The sequence below is a fragment of the Diadema setosum genome, chromosome 4 (genome assembly GCF_964275005.1).
Source record: "Diadema setosum chromosome 4, eeDiaSeto1, whole genome shotgun sequence".
NCBI lineage: Eukaryota > Metazoa > Echinodermata > Echinoidea > Diadematoida > Diadematidae > Diadema > Diadema setosum.
The window spans coordinates 45,873,828-45,896,468 of NC_092688.1; the positions used below are offsets into that span (position 1 = coordinate 45,873,828).

A 22,641-nucleotide genomic window follows, 5' to 3' on the forward strand; every position below is an offset into this window, starting at 1 on the left:
ATTTCTGATTTTCTTCCCTCTGGCTTGTTTTTTAAACTCCTGCAATTTTTTTTTTATTGGATGAGATGAGATCTTTGAGATGGTCTTGTCATTTCTCCCAACCATGTCCCATCCCACACTCCTGTCCCTATTTCAACATATAAATATCTCTTTCCCACTCTAAAAAACTCATCTTTTCCAGCTGATCAACTTCCATGGGTTGACTCCATCTTACACCCCATTGTCTGGTCTCACCCCATCCCTCATCTTCCCCCCTCCACCACTCTCCATCAGCAATCTTACCCCCATCCTCCTCCAGCCATTTCTCATCCTCTTCTTCTTTCTACCTCCCCTTCCTTTTTCTTCCTCGCCTCCTTCATCTCCTATTTCACTTTTCCTTCTACCACCAAATCACCATCTCTCCCCACCTGCTGTCCTTACTGTTATTGCCCTCTTTTCTGCCCATCTCATCCAATCGCTCCTCCTCCTTTTCTTTCCTCTCTTCTCCTCCTCCATCCCATTCTCCTCCTCCCCATTCTCCTACCACCATTTCCCTCTACCTTCAGCTCTTTGCCTTTTCTAGTTTTCCTCTTCCTCCGCCCTCCCTATTCCCCCCTCCCCAATCCTCCTCCCACCTCATCCTCCTACCACCGGTATGCCACCCCTCCTCTCTCATCACCCCACCAAGTCCCAACTCCCTGCTTCCTCCACCCCACCCCCCCCCCCCCCAGTGCTCTGCACTCCTCCCCGATGAGGCAGCGAGAGTGTAAACTAGAACGTCACGGCTATTTACAATTGTCGCCTTGAATTACAGCCGGGCCTTCAGCCACTACCGAGAAGGACGGCTTGCTTGCGTGTGGTGCATACATTCCATTAGAGCCTGACATATCTCTAGTTCCGCGATGAGAGACAGCGTACTTACGAAGTGCTCAGCACGCTAAATGAAGATGATTTTTTTGTGTGTGTCTTCCCCACAGTAGTTGTAAGAAATTACAAGATAGCGCCTCATGTACACACTCTTGTTTTTCTTAGCAGAAGTGTAGTGTCCTCCGAAAACCACAAGTGAAATTGGATAGAGGTTAGAAGGTAGAATCAGACCTTCTAGGAAATTGCAAATTATATCCATTGAGACGAGTGAAATCTTTTTTTTTTTTATCTCTGAAATGTGAATTCGCATCCAATACGGCCTTTTTAGGTTGACGGTGATGTATTTTACCCTTGCATGGAATTACATCTTTGGATATCAAAGTTGAATGCACAGTCAGACTCACTCTACTTAAAAGTGACTTTATCTGCAAAGAGGGATTTTCCCCTGCAGCGTATGAGTGGGACTCATAAAAAATATTCATGTTTAAAGGCTTTAAAATCATTCCTACCACTACCCTAGTTGCATGACTAATAGACTCATGCTTTATCCTGGGAATTTCACTTTGGGGGACAATAGAAGGATAATATCCTGAAATCTCAAACATGGATGATCACTTAAAAGGATTTAGTCTTGTTGTTATGGTAAAAGTTACCATCAATGAATGCTAGCTCTGCATTTATCCTTTGGTGTGGATATTGAGAAAACATCCATGGAATTGGACCACAAGAATAAGAACCTCCTTTAAAACATCATCATTATTTCTAGATTATCACTCCAACTCTTGAGTGACTCGGTATTCTTTTTTACACATACATTTGTGTCAGAAAAAGAGGAGAGGAAATATCATGGAAGCTAATAGGGAGACTTGGCAGGCAATGTCATTATCAACGCCATGTGACTGATCGTATCGTTATTATGAAAACATGTCAGACTTTCAAGATAATGGGACAAACATGTTTAATTATGTGTGAGAGAGCATGGAAGCCATCCATTCACCCATAAATAGTTAGAGTGTTGACAATATGAGTGGTCATTTGTACATCTGGTACATCTGACCATTGTAGAGGAGGATGTAGAAAGAGTGTTGGCAGCAGTGGTCAGTGATGAGCTATAGCCGAGATTGACGATTCTCAGCGAAAGGCCACGGTCATTCTGCCCGGTGATCTCACAAAGGATGCTTTGCACTGTTCATATTAATGTCCTTTCCTGACGTTCATTCTCTCCATGACTTGATTGAGATGGTTTTTATTTAAAGGCATTATCACACCCCGGCGGGGCCCACAAACTTGCTGTTTTATTAACGCCTCCGTAGCAAGACAAATGGAGTACCCTTGAAACGTAGTTGGAGACCTAATTAGGTCAACACACTCGCGTTGCGAACAGCATTTCCTGTCCGTTCAACCTCGACAGCAAAACCAAAGCGGAGGGATTACTGTAGTTGCAGAGGTACACTATCATGGCGATGATTAGCGCTGGGGGCAGACTCATCTCTGAACACTCAATGAACATGTGTGTGTCTGTGTGTGCGTTATCAATGATATATGCGAGGTGTGCGTATCTGCGTGAGCTGCATTAGCGTACACCATTTTGCTTTTGTTTTTGTTTTATTGCTCAGCTTGTTGTGCCATTGCGTTGTAAGATGAGATGACTGAGGTGATGTGAATTAAATGTGAGGCGAGAAAGGGGGTCAATGTCACAGACCCCACAGTAATGTCTTTCTCTCAGTACTCATTATATGTGCCTTTGTAAATCATCGAGAGTTACAGCAGTCAAGTATGATGATAGGGATCTCTGTTAGCAAATGACTGCATGGTACTATTAAATATTCATCTAGCTATCTACACAATGTTGATAAATGCATGATGATTGTTTCATTATTATGATCTGGAGTCATTTCTTCTCAAAAGTCATATTTTCACCTCATATAGAGTTCAGATAATGTTTGCTGCTATACAACATCCACACGCTAGTAACCAGTAATGAAACAAGACGACTCGGCGCAAGAGACATAAAAGAGAAAAATGTCAATTTCCGATTTTCCATTAAATGAACATGGGTTGGGATGCCCGTCTTCAATTTGAATGCACCTGATTTGATGGGAATGTTTTTCACTGAAATGTTTCCTAAAAATGAGTTATTGACTTTGACCAAGCAGTTGCACGTGTTGTATTAATCTTCTGTTCTTCTGTCTTTTTATTTTTCCTCGCCACAGGTTGAAGAGGCAGTCTTAATGTTCGACCGCACTACGAACAGGCACAGAGGTAAGTTGTGGGTTTTTCCTGTCTCATTCTTAGATGCTAAGAGAAATAGCAAGTTCGCCCTCTGGAGACAGATGGATTGTCGGTGAAATACACGATCGTCATTATTTCTCGACAGAGCGTAGTTCTGCACATAGTGTTGTTTTTGCTTTCTGCAATGTTTATGTGCGTTGTAAGAAGACGCTTCTGCTGAATGCAACATGGCATGTACTGAATGCAAACAGTCTGCCTTTGGAACGATGATCCGCCTTATTTGCCTTTTGCATCGCGACCTCTCGGAGAAGCTGATTGTATGGGTAGAGAGGCGTGGAGGTATGCGCACCACATCACAGCCCCCTTCTCTCAATCATCTGTGGTGTAACTCCAGTCATTCAGTTTCAGAATATCTACTTCCCTTCCTCTGTGTGTGTATCTGTCTGTCTGTATCCCACTCTCTCTCTCTCTCTCTCTCTCTCTCTCTCCTTTCTGTCCCTCTGTCCTTTATATATATATATATATATTTTTCTCTCTACCTATATAATACATATATATTTCTCTCTCTGTATATTTTCATTTATCCTTCGCTATCTATCTGAATATATATATATATATAATATGATATATATTTCTCTCTGTCTATCGCTCTCTATGTATTATATTTATATATTTTTTGCTATCTACCAATCTGTCCAAATACATATGTATTTTCTCTCCCTCTACTAGTATCTCTCTCTTTCTTTCCCCCTCTCTCAATCCATATATTTCTTCCATCTGTATCTCTCTCCATCAACGTATGTATGTATCTATCTATCTCTTCCTCTCTATCTGCCTTTCTCTCTCCTTTCTATCTCTTTTTATATTTGTATATATTTTGCTATCTATCTATCAATCTATCTAAATATACATCATGTTTTCTCTCTCTTCATTGTTATCATATATCTATCTATTTCTCTCTCTATCTGTCTGTCTGTCTCTCTGTCTCTCATTCTCCATCTCCATGGCTCTGTCTTCCAAGGAGGAGATGGGAGCCAGTTGGTTCTTGATTTATCTCTTCTTCATTTGAGAATCATGCCATCCTTCCTGTCAGCCTCGTTTCTGTTTCTCTCCAGCAGGCCTGACGGTCGACTCTCTCCCGAAACAAAGACATATTTTTCCGATGCTGTCATTGTTATTAATGGCACCTCTCTCTCGTTCCCCTGTTGACTGCTGAGAGGAAAAACCTGTTTCATAAAAGTTCTCTGGGCCACACCAAGTTGATGTCACTCTTTCTTTCCTCTTTCCTTCTGCCAGAAAAGAAGTTGGTTGATGAGGGTGTGTGCTTGAACCCCTGGATACGATGGATACAAATTTATAGTTCATCTCAGGAATGGTGTTTCAGGGACAAGCCCTGCTCACAGGGCCTCATTTGAAACTGGTTGCATGGAATACTTCCGGATTTCCCAATTCATTTTTGTTTTTGCCTTGTTTTGTTTTGTTTTGTTTTTTTTTGTTCTATACAGTGATGTCAGGTTTGGGGGTTGAGAAATGTATATCAGACTAAGCAAGATGTGAGGTTAAGAGACATGAGTGCATCATCATTTCATCATCTAACCATACAGCGTGTCTTTTCTGTATAACTTCAAATGCAGAGGGGCCATTCAACCATTATTTCATCCTCCTAAAACTCTGCATTTTGGACCCTTTAAAGTGTAGGTCCCTCCCCCCCCCCCCTCCTCCGATCAAGTTTTGATAATAAGAATAAAACAGCCTTGTAGAAACTTCATCATAATCTGAAGCAGATGATGGTGTGGTGTCATTGAATATCCTATAGTTTTATCCCGTCACCCTGGCGATGAATGCAGAGATGAAAACCACAAATCATCAGCATTTGTTGTCAATAATACATAGGCAAAGTATTTTCAGCTTTAAGCTCACTGTAACTGAAGATGATGTCTTATGTAGTGAATATATCACCTGTTTACTATTGCTTCATAGTAAGACATACACATGAGAGGTAAGAGATTGTTGTTTTCTTGGGGGGGGGGGATGGATTAACTCTCAGAAGCATCATCTTAGAATCTTGTTGGCATTGAATTTAAACATGTTGGCCCCCGGGACAAAATAGATTTAACATTTCCAGCAGTTTATGTATGTGTAAGAAAGTATAGGTGAAGTCAGGGGACATTTTTTTTTATTGTGTAATCACTCTAAAGACCAGGATTTGTGCTTTCGTCAAAGATTTATAAGGCTACCCTGGAGTCAGCTGTTCTCTGCCAATAAGATTTCAGTGAAATCAGAAATGCTGATACTTTTGATCTATGCATACATGTATTTTAGTCTGCAGCGGTAGGCTTGAGAGAGGAGAAATAACTGACAGCATACAAAAGTGGTACCGAGTACCCTCCCACCCCAGCCTCTGAATTGCCAACATAATTCAGCATATTTACTGTCAATTATGACATAATCAGTTCTCAGCAGAGGCATTAAGACCAATCAAAACTCTTGACCAGCGGTACTACAAGAGGTCCAGAGCTTGCCTAGGTGGTAGCTAGGCAACGGCACCTCTGCAGATGAGCTGATTTCAAGGCTAATTAGGAGCACTCAAATGCAAGCGGCGAATCCCAGGTGAGGATGCCAAATCCAACGATGACCATCAAAGAACCAGATAATCAAGATAATTAAGATAATAACACATCTCCCCAATGCACATGCTTGCTTTCACCTTCAGTATCTTTTGTAGTAGTATTCTTGAAGCCACTATTTCCCATTTGCATATAGAGAAAAACCCTAGCTTAAGTGCTTCAAAATAGTTCCAAAATATGAGTTAGGGATAGAAACAATCAATGTAAAAATGTTAATCAGTATAATCATTGTTAAATATTGTTAAAAATGCAAAATGTAAACAACAGTTTTATTAGAATCATTTGTAGAATAAACAATCTACATTTATGGTTTATTGAGAAAATTAGAGATATCCTCATGTATTTGTGAATTCATTGCGAAATTTGTATATGGTTGGATGTTTTGGAATATATACAACTGAATTATACATACGCATTAAATGAGATAACTCGAGCATTTTAGGTTTTTTTTTTTCATCACTGCTCTCAATGGTAAACAGTGGCTTTAAAGCTTGAAGATTATATCAGAAGCGAATATCTCCCTTCTCTCCAACTTATCTAACTGGATGTCATCTGGTTGTGTGTATCTAAAATGAGCTCCCTTCTTCCCACATGGTTGTGTCATCGCAAAGCGGCAGTTTTGTTTGTTTTTTTCGGTTTTTTTTTCGCCGATCGGCAATTTAGTAAGACTTCAAATCGAGCGGTTGTCATGCAAGCAGAGTGCTAGCTTTGTGGAGAGTTTCCCTTCGATCGTCCACGACTGACGACACCACAAATCACGTTCGCAACCATTCATTTCTCATTATCTCCGATCTGAAGGCTGGAGGCGTGACACTTAAAATAGCATGAATGGAAAAAAGCCGGTGAGGGAACATTGATTTTTTTTTTCTCTCTCTCCCCCAATGCCAGTCTTATCAAACCTAAACAACTGCCTCTTGATATGGGTAATTTACAATGGTTGATGGGAGCAGCACATCCAAATATAGATCTGATAAGTTCGAACATGAAAACAAACCAAAAGGAGGCACATTAGACAGAGCCTTTTAGATAAGAACTGAAGATACTTGGGGAGAGAGAGAGAGGGAAAATGTGTCATGTTCTAAGCTATCTCATCTTACCATCCAAGGAAGCTACTTGAGATACAAAACTCATTTACTGATCCCTTCGGGAAAAAGAAACAGAGAAAAACATTTATATATTTCATTTTCATGAAACAGATAAAATGGAAGAAAAACCTTTGTTCCTACTTGTGCCTAAAACTGTAAATCATTCCCCTTGACTCAGATATGAACCTGTAGAGATAAACTAAATTGGTTTTGAGACTGCATCATCAGATGCAGTCCCATAGGTTCCGTTATGTTGTCTACTGCGTGTTAGTTGCCATGGTTACAGGAGGAAGTTTGGCCAGGAGAGAGAGAGGAGAAGTAACAGGGAGGAAAAAGAAAAACATTAGTTAATCACATATTGTCAGTGGAACTCAATCTTTAAATGCACTCTAATTTGGCCCAGAAAATGTTGAATCAAACCCGTTGTCCCTGGTTGCGATGAATGTAAGCGGTTCAAGCATTATAACCGCGAAGGCTGATATCAGCGGCTTAATTTAGCTGATGGGCCGTTTTCAATCATTATGTCAGTGGTAGAATACAGGATTGATTGCAAGGCAGCAACATTGACATGTCATCTGTTCATGAAGGAAAAGAAAAATATGATTATCCTTTCCTTTTTTTTTACCGTGCAATGATTGACTTGGAAATCCACTGTGCACAGTTTGTAATTTTGATGTATTTGGAGCAGCAGAAAAAAGTCATCATTTTATGAAGCATCAACAGCCATGAGAACAAAATTAATAAACGATTCTTCATCTCAATCATATAAGTAGAACTTTTTTCCTCTCATGTACCTCAACAAGGTTGATTCAAATAGCCTCGGGGAAAGATGTTCAATGTCTTTTTTTATGTGAAGAGTTCAGGAAGCCTTTTTCCATCGACTTGCATCATGGAGAGGTGTACATGAGTGTGAGCAGTGTGCTGTGGGTAGGAGGGAGCGCAGGAGTTGTGTCTTCCACTTTGCCCATTGCCGGGAGTGGCCAACTTCATCACCGGGTAAAGGGGGCCACTCTCTCTTCACTCATCTCCCTTTGGAAGTAAGAGATGGAAGAGGGGCAGGGGGAGTAAGGGGCAAAGAGAGATGGGCGGATGGTATTAACTGTGAATATGATGAATAGCAGGGTGGGGGGGGGGGGGGGAGGGAGAGAGGGATGGAGGAAGAAGAGTGGGGTGAGGAAAGAGAATAGTACCAGCAGTCTCTACGTGGCTTTCCCCCAGGAGAAGCAATTAAATTTGCTTCTGAAGCTAACTCCTGCCTCCAGCCTTTTCGCTCACTCTAAGCCCTCTATTTCTCCCCGTCACCATGGCGATACAATTGTCATGTCACTGCCATATTCTCTTCCTCCAGCACTCACTTTATCTCCCATTCTCTCCTCCCAGTCTTTCTTTCATCTCTTCTGATTTTTCTCTTTCTCTCTCACTTTATATATCTCTGTTTTTCTATCACTCCATCTCTCCTTCTATCCATCTCTTTTTCTCTCTCTGGCACTTGATCACTGTCTTCTCTCTTTATCCACCTTCCGTCACATCCATCCAGCCAATGCCAGTCAATGTAAACATTCCTTTCTGGCGAATTAAAGACCGATGCCAGCTCGCCAGACAAATTCTGGAAATTAGGAGTCAGCGTCTTCCAGTGAGGTGTCATAATGTTTGCTCCCTTCCTCTCCACCGCCCCCCTCCACCGCCCCCTTCCCCACTCCCCAACTAGAATTCAAATCACTCTGTAATAGGTCTTACCTACTCTCATCCACCAAGCATTGCCATCTAGAGTATGACAGATTAGTAAAGATTTGATGAAAGTGCAGTGGTTCCTACCTCATTTCAGATTTTCTTTTTGAAGTGGGTAGGGGAATGCTGCTAGAAAGGATGTTGATACATCATGTGGGAATAAACCTTTCCAGCATTAAACCCACAAGGTATCCCACATAGCATTTCACCATCTGTTTCATTGGGTAGGTAAGCCCCTGTTTTTTAAAAAGATGATCAAGCGGTGATGTATGAAATCAATTTTAATGTTCCTTGTTGCCAAACTTGATCAGAGCATTATGGACCTGCACCCCAGAGGTCCTGCCTCCTTTAAGAACAGGTGGCCCAGTGCCCCAGGTGCCAGCACATTCCCTTTCATGTGCGGTTGGTTGTTTGATGGATCCCTCATTCTGCACATGCTTCCCAGGCACGTACCGAGGCTTGCCGGAATTCGGTGTCAAAGTCTACAAAGAGGGAGGGCTGACGTCTCTCTCTCAGTTTCGGGAATGAAATCAGAAGTTGACTGCACCAAGAAAAAAAACACAAAAAGGCAAAAGAATTTGCATGAGCGAAACTTCCCCTTTCACCCACTGCTCGCTTTAAGAGTTTGAATCATTGAGCACATGTATTCTACAGAATGTGAGCCAATTAGAAATGCGACATAATTTCACAGTGATGGCGATAATGATGATGATGATGATGATGTTGATGTTGATTGTGATGGTGATGGTGATATTGATTGTGATGAAGATAATGATGGTGGTGGTAACCGGTAGTGGTGGTGATGGTAATGATGACGGTGATGTTAAATGTGATGAGGATGATGATGGTGTTGATTGTGATGATGATGATGATGATGGTGATGATGGTGATGATGGTGATAATGATGATGATGATGATGATGATGATGGTGATGAAGATAACTCAGCATGGAACCAGCAGGTAGTAGAGAGGGTGCTATCAACGGTGCATTTGGACCAGAGTAACTCAACACAATCTGTAGACATTAGATGTGTAGCAAATGATAACATTTTGTGTATGTATGTGAAATAAGGGCTTCTTCACCAGAAATATCTTCACATATTTTTATACATTCTGCCCAATTAACAGTAATATTTCCGTTTAGTTTGGTGGACCTGATGTAGTACAAATTAAAAGAAAGTGTCCGTACTGCTTCCCTAAACTTGTGCAAAGAGGCATCAATAGTGCCACAGTGGCTATTGTTGTAAGTGGTAGAATGCAGTCACAGTAGTGTGAAGGCATTCTTTTTTTTTTGGGGGGGGGGTGGGCTTGAGAACAGTGCTCCACTCTAAGTGATGGAGTTGTGTTGTAACATGTAAATCCATCTTCTTTCCCCTTTCCTCTCCCTTCCCTCCTCCCCCCCTCCCCCTCCTGTCAAGTCTGGCATCTTATTGAATTCCCTCCATCTTAATCAACTCTCCTTGTCATTCTTCTTAAACTCTCCTCTCATGCTCACTTTACTTCAGCCTCCTCCTCCTCCCCATCCACCTCCTCCATCCATTTTCATCTCTGCTCCCGCAAGTTTCCAAATTCCGTGGATCGACAACTCGCGCGATGCATGCGATGCGAGATGGCAAGGGTTAGATTTTACTTTCAAGTCGTCAAAGTTGCACAATTCACACATCAACTGTTAGACGAGGGAGTCCACTTTTGGAAGTACGTGGTACTTGTCTTTCTCAAAAGAACGTTTGATTTGAAGAGATATCCTTTTAGACATCATTCCAGACTATTTTGGTTGTCGTACCAAGTGTTCCACTTGTGCAATTATCATATTCACTTCTGTTCTTGATTATAACTCACCACATGTCACAATTCGCACACCGCCTGTTAGATGAGGAAGTCCACTTTTGGAAGTACTTGTTTTTCTCAAGTGAATGTTATAGAGTGATTTTGAGAGACATCCTTTTAAACATCATTCCAGATGATTTAGGTTGTCATACCAAGTGTTCTACTTTTGCGATTATCATATTCACTTCTGTCCATGATTATATCTTACCATTTATCTCTGAATCTTTCCGTCCGCATTTGTCTACCTCTCCTGAATGTACAATGTAGCTACCATGAGGCTTTTGACATTCCAGCAACCAGAACAACCAGATATGAATGCCAAAGGACTCGTATGAAAGAAAAGATTTCATTCTTCTGGAAGAAATGCTAATGATGCATAGCACAATGTGTAATGAAATAATGCAGCATCAAACTGCAGAAACATTGACTCTGAGAATGAGTGAGTTAAAGTACTGCCTCACACCCTTTGGTGTAGCACTGCAGTGGGCAGGCCAGCCGTGTTGCCCGAGAGGCGCGTTTCTTTGTCGGCACCCCCGTCACTCCCCACAAACAATGGGAAAGTTTGGGCGAGGGCGATATGAAATGATTTGACCCCGGCGCTGCGTAAAGACTTGCCCGTGGTGCTTATATAATTGGATAGCTAGAGGAGGACTTGAAATATTATTGATCAAATCTTACTGCTTTGGCAAAGCAAAACCAATCATTTCATTTCTCTCTCTCTCTCTCGTTCTCTCTCTCTCACTCTCCTTCTTCTTTTCCTTTCGTCTTCCTGTATACACTGAGCAGTGTGGTGAACGACAGAAATATGAGCTGGTATCCACAAGAATGCCATAATGGGTGGGAATAAACACAAGAGTTGAGAATATTGCTCTTTGAGTTTGATTCATGTTGTCAATGATCGCTTTCGAAGTCGGTTATGGGCTTTCAATTTCGTATCTGAAATGGCTCCATTATGATTGCTGCTGTATAGAGACACACTGTATGTTGTTCTTCTTCTGTAGTTCTGTTTCGTGCTGTATTTCTCTTTGCTCTTTTTGCTGCAGCTCCGGGCAATTTTGATAGGAATTTTTGGCTGCAAGAAAAGAGCAGCAGGTACAGGAGTGCGACATTTTTGGACAGTTTTTCCTGTGACAGCTGATTATTTGATTACTGGACTAGCATGATTTTATTTCAACTGATTGACAATTGCCCTTCATCGATGTATAGAAGCACTGATTATTCAGTGTTTTAGTAGTAGCCATTGGAGAAAGATTATGGGCATACGTACTTGGGTTAGATTCAAACCGTGGATATCCTGATTACTGTACAGGCATCATATCCACTAGACTATCGAGCTTCCACCCAACAGTCAATGCTGATTTGAATCCTTATAGCACAGTTTTTGTTGTATGTTCTCTGTGTGTTGGCGGATGTGTGTGTGAGTTCCAGACATTTTAGATAACATCTTTAAAGCTGTAGGCTTTGGTTTCCCCCCCCCCCCCCACCACACTCTCTGACAATTTTTTTGGGAGAGGTCTGCAGCTACATTGTGAAGAATGTTGCCGACCATTGACATGTTTCATTTATAGGCAACCAGGAGAAATTCCATGCATTGTTCCACTGTGTGTCGTGCAGTGCATCAGCTGCGACCCAGAACAGTTTTGTGCTGTTTGTGTGCAAGATCTTTTGAGATGGCGCCCTCTGGGCTCCGAACTGACAATATCGCTGATGAGGAGGCATTCCTCACTCGCGCTGATGTCAGGCCGTGACACGATTTTGACGACGACAGCAATGCATTCCGCATGAACGAAATGAGCTTACCGATTGGCTTTTCATGTGATTAGCTCAGAGCGTTGGATGCAGGAGTACCTCTCATCTACCCCTCCCAAGAACCCCCCCCCCCACACCCCTACACCCCCATCATCACCACCACCACCACCACCATCACCATCACTCTTGCGTTGCATTAGCCGAAAAAGAAAATGGGGATTATTGAAATATGAGTCATGCAAATAATCATATGCATTAATATCTAACCAGCTCATGATGCGTATCCTATTAGGGCAATTAATTTACCGAGGTAGGAGCACGCTCAAACGTAGACCAGCAAATGTACTGCTCTGCTCTCTCCCTCTCTCTGTGTTTCTCTCCTCTCCATCTCTCTTTTTCCCAGACTTGGCAGAGCTTTTTGCTGCTAATGAAATAAGAGAGCCTAATATACCAGCTGTAAAAAGAGAACATGGAACTTGTTGAGATGATCCCTTGTATACCCTAACAGTGTTTTACCTAACGGTCTTTTACCTTTTTCACAGGGGTTCCAGGAGAATTTAGAAATAATGAGTGTCCAAATTTATGAAATTCTTCCGTCAAGTGGAGGGTGTTTTTGCAACGGATTAAGAATTTTTTTTTTTACATCGATGTAGGGCAATTGTTCATAAGTTGCAATAAGGAGTGTCTTTGCGGTGTTTCAGACCTAAAAGAGAACTTGTATGTACTCCTGATTAAAAAGATATGTTTCATGCTTATTCAGTTATTTTTGTAAGTCTTCAAGCAAATTTGGGTTAGACTAGCATTCCTACCAAATACAGTATTTAAATCACACTTTTTGCCAATCAGTTTCAGAGGCATGATTGTTTGCAAGTCTGAAACTCTTTGATATGCAACAGCAGAAGTGAAATCAGAAAGCCAGAGGGGTCAAAAATTCATCATATGTAATATATTTGTTTTCCTGTCATTCCTTTGAAATCTCTTGTTCTATAAAATGTGTTATCTGCTTGCCAAAATGTCTTGTAGATTGGTAATGTTACTGGTACTCAAAGCATTGAATATGTTCTGCCACTGCCTCAAGGAACACCATTTTGAAATGGATTAAAAGTCATTACTTTCATTTTCACACACGCTGCTAGTCACAGGTTGGTCAGTTTTGTTGCCAATTTGCAGACTGTCATTACATTAGTTCTGCTTGCCTGACCTTTGCACTTTCTGTATTCTTTTTTTTTTTTTAATGAAAGCATTGTGTTGTTGGTTTTGTTTTCACTTCCACCTATATTTCTCATAGGTTATATCAGTGCAGTAATTTATCTTGGAAGGAAGATAGCATTGTAGGAGCAGTGCTCGCCATAAATCAGGGAATCTCTTTCTGACACTGGTTCTTCCGCTTTCCCATGTTGATGCAAAGCTGTTTCGCTCCTTGCGACTTTGATAAAAACGGTCAGCAGTGTACGAAAACATCAGCGTAATTGTAACTAAGTGTATCCCCTAATCACCTTGGAAGAAGACGGAATGCCGAGATCACGAAAGAGGCGACTCGTGTCACACAGAGCGACGTGGCATTTATTCCATCCAGCAATTGCAGTCTCTCTGTTGCCATGGCGACTAACCAGTTCCCGGTAGTCCTGAATCTGTGATGGATATCAATCATTTTTTCCCCCGTTTGCTCCTCCGGGAGAGATTTCTCCGGTAATGGATCGGTGTAGACAGCATCGTGTGATTACAAATGGTGCTCCCACTCGACTGTGCGTTGGAATCGTTTCTATGCGCACTCTCCCAAATGACTTCTGAATATACCCTGCTGCGGCCACGTGTGCCGTGTCCTCTCTGCTTGTAGCGTAAATAGTGTAATAGCGGGAGGGAGAGACAGAAAGCAAAAGAGGGCACACTTCTGGATCGCGGCGCATGCAAAACTCGAAACATTTGAGATGATTACTTAAGTGTCTATGTCTCTAGAGTGAATGCAGGATCACTAGGGTTAAAGGTCACCAACAGATGTCAGGAAAATGCTTTGCATTGTTTACATGTGTGTATAGAAAGCATAGCATGATTCTTTTGTGCTCGCTGTTATTCTAATGAGCATGTTAAAAAAAGGGAATGGTGAAAATGGCATCACAAAATGTAGTTGAGCTGTAGATACCACTTTAGATAGATAGGGAATGAACAGTGGATAGCATTATGGCATTATGGATGGGGAGATTATGTTTCCCTCTCCGTGATGTGTGCCAATAGCTCCCTCTACTGACCCATCAATGCACAGGGCGACAGTGCCCAGCCGTCGGTGGTCACATCCCGCTCACAACACCTGCTGCAAAGATCACCGTGTCAACGACAAAAACCAACTAATATTTCTCGCAACGTGAGCACACCGGCCCCAGAGGGCTTTTTAATTTCATAAATTCGGAAATGACACAAGTGCCAGTCTTCTTTTTTTTTTCTCGACAAAAGCGTGGCGCAAAGAGCAAAAACACCGCATGCCTGTTGGTATGCCCTTCCCTCTTTGTTTTCTTCATGCTGTTTGGATGTTCTGAAATTGTACCGTAGGAGGGAATGGATGAATGGAGTTTGGTGACGGGATGGAAAGGGGACAGTTGTCTTTTGCTCGTCGTGCCTTCCGGTTGATTAATAGGATGAGATTTGATCATGTGACGACATCGGGCGGGAGATCCTCGGGCTGTGGTGCGGTGTGCATGACAGCGGGAATTGGTTATCAGCGGTAAATGAAGATGAGGGAATTGGGGTGGGGCATTGATCAAATGGAGAGATGAATTGGTGAAGGACATTAAAGCGGGACAAAAGCGCTATGAATGGGGACAGAGTCAGAAGGAAGGGGAACTGCAGCACATGGTAAAAGGACATAAACATAGGGTAGGGGGACAGATACATAGGGTAGGGGGACAGAGGCATAGGGTAGGGGGACAGATACATAGGGTAGGGGGACAGATACATAGGGTAGGGGGACAGATACATAGGGTAGGGGGACAGAGGCATAGGGCAGGGGGACAGAGGCATTCGATGGGAGACAGAGGTATTAGGTAGGGGGACAGATGCATATATTCTAGATAAGTGTTGACACATAAGGTGGGGGACAGAGGCATGGGCTAAGAGGACAGTGATGTATGGTATGGGGACAGGAGCATTATGGTGAGGGGTACTTAGGCATAAGCAAGAGGGGCATAGACATAGGGTAGCGGACTTAGGCACTGGACAGGAGGAAAGGAGCATATTCTAGATGAATGTAGACACAAAGGGTGTAGGGACAGAGGCATGGTATAAGAGAACAGTAGCACATGGTTGGGGGACAAAAGCATATGACAGAGGACAGAAGGACAGAGGTATACAAGGCATACAGTAGCGGGACCAAGGCACATGGCATTGGACAGAGATATTGGATAGGGTGGATAGAAGGACATGATTGAGGAATTATGTGACATGTGAAAGGGACAGAGGCATGGGGCATTATGACAATGGCATATGAAGAAGCAAACCCTTCAATTTGGGATCATGTTTTAATGGGCAAGCAGTCACTATATGCAATACAAACCCATGAAAAATTGGACAGGCAGAATAGACACTCTGGTAAGTTGTCTGAACGTCAAGGTTTTGTTTATCATATGATAATCTTTCCAAGGAAGTTTGTCGTTGTAAATCTGGGGCGGGGATGCATTCTTCCTGTGTAATTTCGCGCCATTAACCTTTCTCCAGAAATGTCACGCATCATCCGCAGAGCTGGGGATTGTGTGATGAGATCGGCCGGAGGCAGTCTGTGGGGCAGGCTGCGCTCAGGCCAGAAACGTTCTTATTAATGGCACACTTGCGTGATTGCTAAACATTCTCTCCCTGTGAACACACTCGTTTCCGTGGAGACCATGTGTATCAGATGCTAATTTGCTGCATGTCCGGAATGTCGCAGCTGATGGCAGCCATTGAAGGAGAGAAAGAGCAAGGGGGGGATTAGGGCTGCCTTGTTGTTAGTTGCCCGGCGACGAGAGTGCATCATTTTACGGTGACTGCCTTGGAAGAGCCCCACCCCATCCCCAAGGTAAGGAGGATGAAGGGGGACGGTTTGGAGGACTGGGGTGCAGTGGTGGTTGATCCCTTTAAGATGAAGTTCATGCTATGTGCTAATCATGTCATCAACAATGAGATGTTTGCTGACTGCTCCTTCTGCCTTGTTAGGCAACTGGGACGTGCTGGGGTTCTTGACCTGGGAACCCCCCATATTTTTTCTTTTTTGTTTGCTTTCGTTCGGCAGGGCATCCCGCTCGCCCATATCAAGGTGAGCCAGTTTCCACGCTCTGCTGAGCAGAAAAGATTGCAGCATTTGATGCCCAAATGGCTCCGTGGCACAGTTTTCCATCTCCCTCTCTCTATCTATCTCAAATCTCTCTCTTTCATTCTCTCTTCCACTTTCTATGTTCTTCCTCCCGATTGACCTCGCTGAGATTGGGGAGGATGTTGAGGACGATGAGGGAGTTGGAGGAAGGAAGAACCCTCCGAGTTGAAGAGAATTTGGGTATGGAGCGTGAGACCTGCATCTGTCAAAACATGTAGCTCATCCCCTCCCGGGTGGTATATCTCGGGCGGGGCAAAAGGGGGGGGGGGGTGGGGTGCCTCCTGAAAATGAGGGTAATCCTTGTCAACTATCCATCCATCTCTTTGCTTAATATACTCCGATTGATGTTCTCCTTGGTGTCGTTCCTGAAATCCGCTCTCCCATCCCTCCTACGTAATCTCTGCATCCACTCGCCTCTAGAAGGCTGGAGGAATGTCTTTGAGATGGAAAGAATCATGCACCCGCAAAAGTCACATCCACTGCAGACCGCTTCGTCCTCTGGTTTCCACGAGTCCGCCTTTGCTGAAATCAATGCCCCCGCTAGTCGCTAATTAGGCCTTTTTGTGCCATTGCCGTCACAACCCGTGTCCCACCGAGGGGCCTTAAATCAATGCTTTTTCACAGGTCAGCGAGCCGGCCCGCCGATAATTAGCACCCTACCCACACTGCACCCAGCCGTTCGTTGCCCTAGCATGACCGGCTAACAAAGTGCATGCGACCACTTTTCGCTAATGCTATGCGCAGACGTGGCAGCCTTTGCGAGAAAGTGTATTCCGGTTAAAAGGGGTATCAGCAGTGTATAAAGCATGACAGTGTAAGTAGCTCATTTATCATAACAGCATTGAGGTGTCATCAACAGGACGTATCTTCATGCTGACAAATTATGTTGCCATGGCAACTGGTATCAGCCGATGGAGGAAACATGCATATGAGTGTAAATGAAGAGAACCGTTACACACCCAGAGATTTGAAATTGATAAAACAAACCAGGATATGTGCTGATGTTTTGACGTAAGAGTTAAGACTAGTCCTTGAGCATAATGGTATGGAGCAAACATGTATGTATTGACCTGGAGCAGGGCATTATACATGGCACATTGTGACGAGGTGAACATGGCAGGTGGATTGCTTCAGATCTTACCTAGATGGTGCATTCACACATGACTAGTTAGACATGAACATCATGTTTTTGCCAGCTGCCATGCTGGGGAAGATTGATGGTGCAAAGGCAGTTTAGAAAGAAGCGAAAGCATGGCATGTTGTGCCCAGTGTAAACATGACCGACCGAGTGTTTCAGATCTAACCAAGATGGTGTATTAATGCTTGACTAGTTCAGCGTGACATGAACATCGTCACATTTTGACGTGCCATGTGCGGGGAGCGGGAAGAGCTAGAGAAGGCAAAGATATGGCCATTGGCAAGATTTTAGACACACCCAAGTGTTCCAAAGCTAAGAGTAATAGTGTGCTCACACATGAGTCTAATACCTAGGTTGTCTTACTAGGCTTGGTTGCTTTTCAAAGGGGGGGGGGGAGGGAGTGTAAGTGGTTTTATGATAGGATTGTGAGTAGATACAAAAATTGGCAGGCTCTGTTTTGCTCATAGTGATAAAGCTCTACCGCAAATCTTTTTATAGAAGGTAATGCTCCCCAGTAGGGTAAAGTGCATCTCTGAAGGTGGCAGATGTTTTCTTCTTCTTCTTCTCTCTCTCTATCCCTTCCCCTCTCGCTCGCGTTCTCTCTTTCACTGACCACTCCTTTCATTATGAGTATCCTCTTCTTGCTCTGGGTCAATTGCATGCAAATAAGCGATAAACAATTGTGAATGTCTGCTAGGAGTGCGTCGCAGCCTGACATGCAAGAATTGGAGGATACATGGCATGGATGTGCGGTGTGAAAGATTGTATTTCCCCCCCCCCTCCTTTCTTTCTGTTTGGGCCTAGGTGAGCATGCCATCCCTCATACCTCCGTCCCAAACCCAGGGCCCCTAGCACCTATTCCTGTCGCGAAATTAAATTTCTGTCGCTGGGAATTGCTGAGGTGTCCCGAGCGTGGATTTAGTGGTTGCTAGGCATGTGTGGGTCTCCTTCTTATCACCTCTCGAGGATCCCTGAAGAGTCGTGGACGACCTGTCCCCATCCTCTTCGTTTCACATCTTGTCCTTGTTATACTCTCCCGTCTCCCCTCGCCATGACAACTTAACTGTTAATCCTGTGAGTGCGATTTGCGGGATGAATCCGATGGGCACCGCGAAAGGAAAATTGCCATGTGATAAGTGCCCTTAGTGTGGTGCGGTAGATTTGAACGTTGGGGCCATGTTGCAACCCCTTCCCATTTTTTTCCCTTTTTTATGTATTGCTGGATCCCTCTTTATTTGTGTATTTTTTTTTTATTTTCCTCCTTTATGACTCTGGTCTTACCTGTGTTGTGCCCCCAGCTCTAAGCTTCCTATCCCCCATGAGGGCGAATTCCCAATGCATGGCCTGGTTTCAGCCACCAGTGCAGAATTGCTCCAATTTCATCGCCCTTTGGACAAAATGAAAATCCTTCGTGTGTCTCGCTCTCTCACTCACATGTTTTCTCTTCCACCCTCTCTCTCTCTCTCTCTCTCTCTATCTATCTATCTATCTCTCATACTCTCTTTCTCTACCCTCAACCATCTTTCTCCATCCATCTTTTCATCTTTTTATACCTGACTTCATCTCTCTTTCCCCGTCTCTTTTTCTTAGTTTGTTAAATATCAATTCTTGTAACTCTATTCTTGTCATTCTAGCCAAAAATCTATTGAACATTGGAAGGTAACTATACCAGAAGAACATGATCTATTTCATGAGAGGGTGGCAAATTTGTATGCACACCCCCCCCCCCCCCCCAAAAAAAAGGGGTATCATTAGACAAGTACAATTCTTATGTTTCTAGTATCATTTATTGAAGTTGTATCGCATCTTTGGTCCATGATTTCAGATGATTCTTTGATGTTGGTTGCCATGGCAGCAATATGCACGACAGGTGTTTTTCTCACTGGGCAATCTTCACACAGTAGGTTAACATCTACTTGAGATCACAGAGCTACCTCAGCTGATGATGATTCTCTTACTGTGAAGAATGGATACTCTTGTCACTGTTCATCTTCTGTCTCATCAGCCCTTCTCTCATTCTCCGTCTTTTCATCCTCATCCTCTTCTTTCCTTCTCCTCCTCTGCCTCCACCTCCTCTGTCCTCCCTTCTATCTCATATTCATCTAGCTCCGCTTTCTATTCGTTCACTCCACATTTCTCCTATTCCAGCCCCCTTCTACATTCACTTAATCTCTCTTCAGCTTTCATAATTTCTGTCTCGTCAACATCCATAGCCTCCTCTTTCTCCTCCGTTTCCTCTGCACCTGCTTTTCTTCCCCTTCCACCTTCCTCTTCTTCCCCCTCCTTGTCACCTTCCCCCATCTCCCTCTCCCTTCTCTTTCTCTCTGGCCTACGAGCCTCCTGGCTGCTCTAAAATGCTCCTTCAACGACGGGATGAAATATTGAATTTAAGCACTGTGATTAAAGACTGGTTTAATGGAGAAGAAGGGACTGTGATGTGCAGCACATTATCAATCTTTCACATCTTCTGTGCCCGTCTGCCGTAGATGAAGGAACTTTTAAACAAGCTTCTTCAATGACTTGCTGTTTAATTCATGGCAGCCGGCAGGAGGGCAGGGAGTGTAAGCACGTTTTCATTCTTTTCCACGTGGTACTCGGAATAGTGCAAGCCAATTATTACATTATAATGCCTCCATGACTTTGATGACAAACTTCTTTTTCCCCCCATTATCTTAATAAAATGACATAATGTTGTCAAGGTTAATGAGTTACAATCATCTAGGTAATGAAATTCCATGATATTTGATTAAAGCAAGGTTTTGACATGATTTCCCTTTGTAAAATGACTCCTTAATTTTGACTTGAAAAATGCGGACCAGATGTGTAGAAAGGCCTTTTTGACATATCACAGTCAGATGCAAAATTCAAATTAGCTTTTCTCTATGCTGTCCATTTCATGTGTGGTGGGTAGTGCATTTAAATACTTTTCAACCAACAAGTGGAGTGAATTAAATGAAAAAGATGCAATCTTGTTGCAACCAATCAAGGCCAATGCTGTCACAGCCTTCAGAAGTTACTCTTTCAGAATTCGTGTTATTCATTGCGACCGTCGGAGAGTATGATTTTTGCAAGTATCGGTCTCTATTCAAACTGCAAAGCTTCTGTTTTAGCAGCTGCCTCTTCCAAAAGCTAGTCAGCTTTATTTGCTAACCCATTCCTGATGCACCTGTCTGCAGTTATAGTCCTGGGGATTGACTCTTGGTTTCACAGTCAATGGCCGTATCATATTTGAAGGGGGATTACTTCCAAAGAGCTTCATTTCAATTTTCTATTCTTTTTATTTTCCACTCCCCGAGTATTTCTGACGTGACTTAGAATGAGAATGGAAATAGCACGGTTTTGCCCGTAATCGCTGCGAGGTGAGTGTAAACTTGAAACTCCCGAGCGATATGATTGATGGATAGGATTTACTCAGATCGCTATTGGAAATTCATTCTGAAAGGGGATTTTAACATTTTTTTTCTTTTAGAGTGCTGATAAAGACTAGTTGATAAGAGGGGAAGACTTTGCAGGGGGTAATTAATTTGTTGTTCTTGTGACTGTTTTCATTACACAATGAGACTTAGTCTTGGCAAAAGTCAGACTGCTTTTGATAAGAAATGGTTACACTTTATCTCTTCAGTATGTTCATGCAAGGTGCAATTAAAAGAGAATAATTGTGTAAAAGAGAAATCACAAGGGGAAGAAAAATGTCTGTAACTCTTTGGAGCATGAATTATACAACAAATATGTTGTATTTCAGGACACAGGGGGTTGTGGGGGGGGGGAGGCTGTCATAATGATGATGTATGAGGACTTCAGTCATTTTCACTCTCACTAATAAGCAGTTTACAGTGCTTGGTTTAGGGGTTTTGGTGGGGGAGGGTGTCAAGGTAGATCGCTCTGAGGGGGTATGTTCCTACATGGGTACTGGCACTCCCTGCTGGTGATGCGGTTACCCCAAACAACACATTTTGACTCTGTAATGCAAGAGTGGGTCTGTACAGCCAGCCGTGAACCCTGGCGATCTCATTCCGCCCCGATTGATTCATATGCAGCGGCCATGACGTGGTGGGAGAATCTCTTTGAAGGAGGAAAAAAATTAAAATGAGGAAACGCTTTGATCTCCGGATTTCTGCCGATTGATAATTTGGATAGAAAGTGCAACTAATTGACACTGTGCCCAGCCCCATCCCAACTCCCTTCATCCATTTTTAGCAATGGTTGCCCGTAGGCGAGTCGTTAAAGTGTGTGTTTGTGCATGCATGTATGTTTGTCATTCTGTCCATCCATGTTGAAAGATTAACCAGAAAGAATGTGACTTATTCATGGAGATGAATGCTGCTGAAATTTGCGACCTAACTACGAGCTGGGTCGCCTCGGAATATCAAAATTGTCTCTGTGTGTGAGCGCAGAACGCTTTCTCAAATCTGGCAGGTTGGAAATCAGAATTTCAAATCAGCGCATAACTTAGGCCCAAGCCAGTCATGTTCAGCATGAACTGGCAAAAGAATAGGAAGGGAAAAAGGAAAAGGAAAATATATATGTATATTCTGCTCAAATGGTATGTTTTGGTTTTTTTCAAAGCATGTATCAACCTTACCTGGTCCTTCGATAGCATTGAAAACATGAGAGAATCCCTTTTAAAAGCATGCACACATACACACATAAGCACACACTCACACACATACACACACGCACACACACACATACACATAACACATGCACACAAAAAGACACATTCACCGTCCTCAGACAATCAAACACTCGGCCAGAAAGAAGGAGATACCAACCCTGTGCTCATTACTAGTTCATGCTCAGTCGACGTTGGCAACACATGTGATTGATGTTTGGTTCGCACCATTTAATAGGCGGGGGGGGGGGGGGGAGGGGGGTGATGGATTGTGTGGGCTGAAGCCAGGGAGTGCTATTACGAAAGTACGTCTACCCCCCTCCCGAAGTGGCGCACTGGCGAGCTCTGAAGTGGGGGCTGGGAAATGTATATTGCATGGCCGTCACGAGATCTGGAAGAGGAACGGTATCGAGAAGCATCACCGTTTAATCACTGCACGACTGCGATTTTTTTGCCCATGT

General features: G+C 43.1%; 1 protein-coding gene across 3 annotated transcripts in view; it reads left to right on the forward strand.

Annotated features, from left to right (window-relative positions):
• LOC140227345 (RNA-binding protein Musashi homolog 2-like) overlaps window positions 1-22,641 on the forward strand; it is a 265,855-nt gene that overhangs the window by 185,301 nt on the left and 57,913 nt on the right. For all 3 annotated transcript variants that reach the window (XM_072307760.1, XM_072307762.1, XM_072307761.1), the window contains exon 7: window positions 3,060-3,108. In XM_072307760.1, the coding sequence (XP_072163861.1) occupies window positions 3,060-3,108 (49 nt within the window). The remainder of the gene's footprint in view (window positions 1-3,059; window positions 3,109-22,641) is intronic.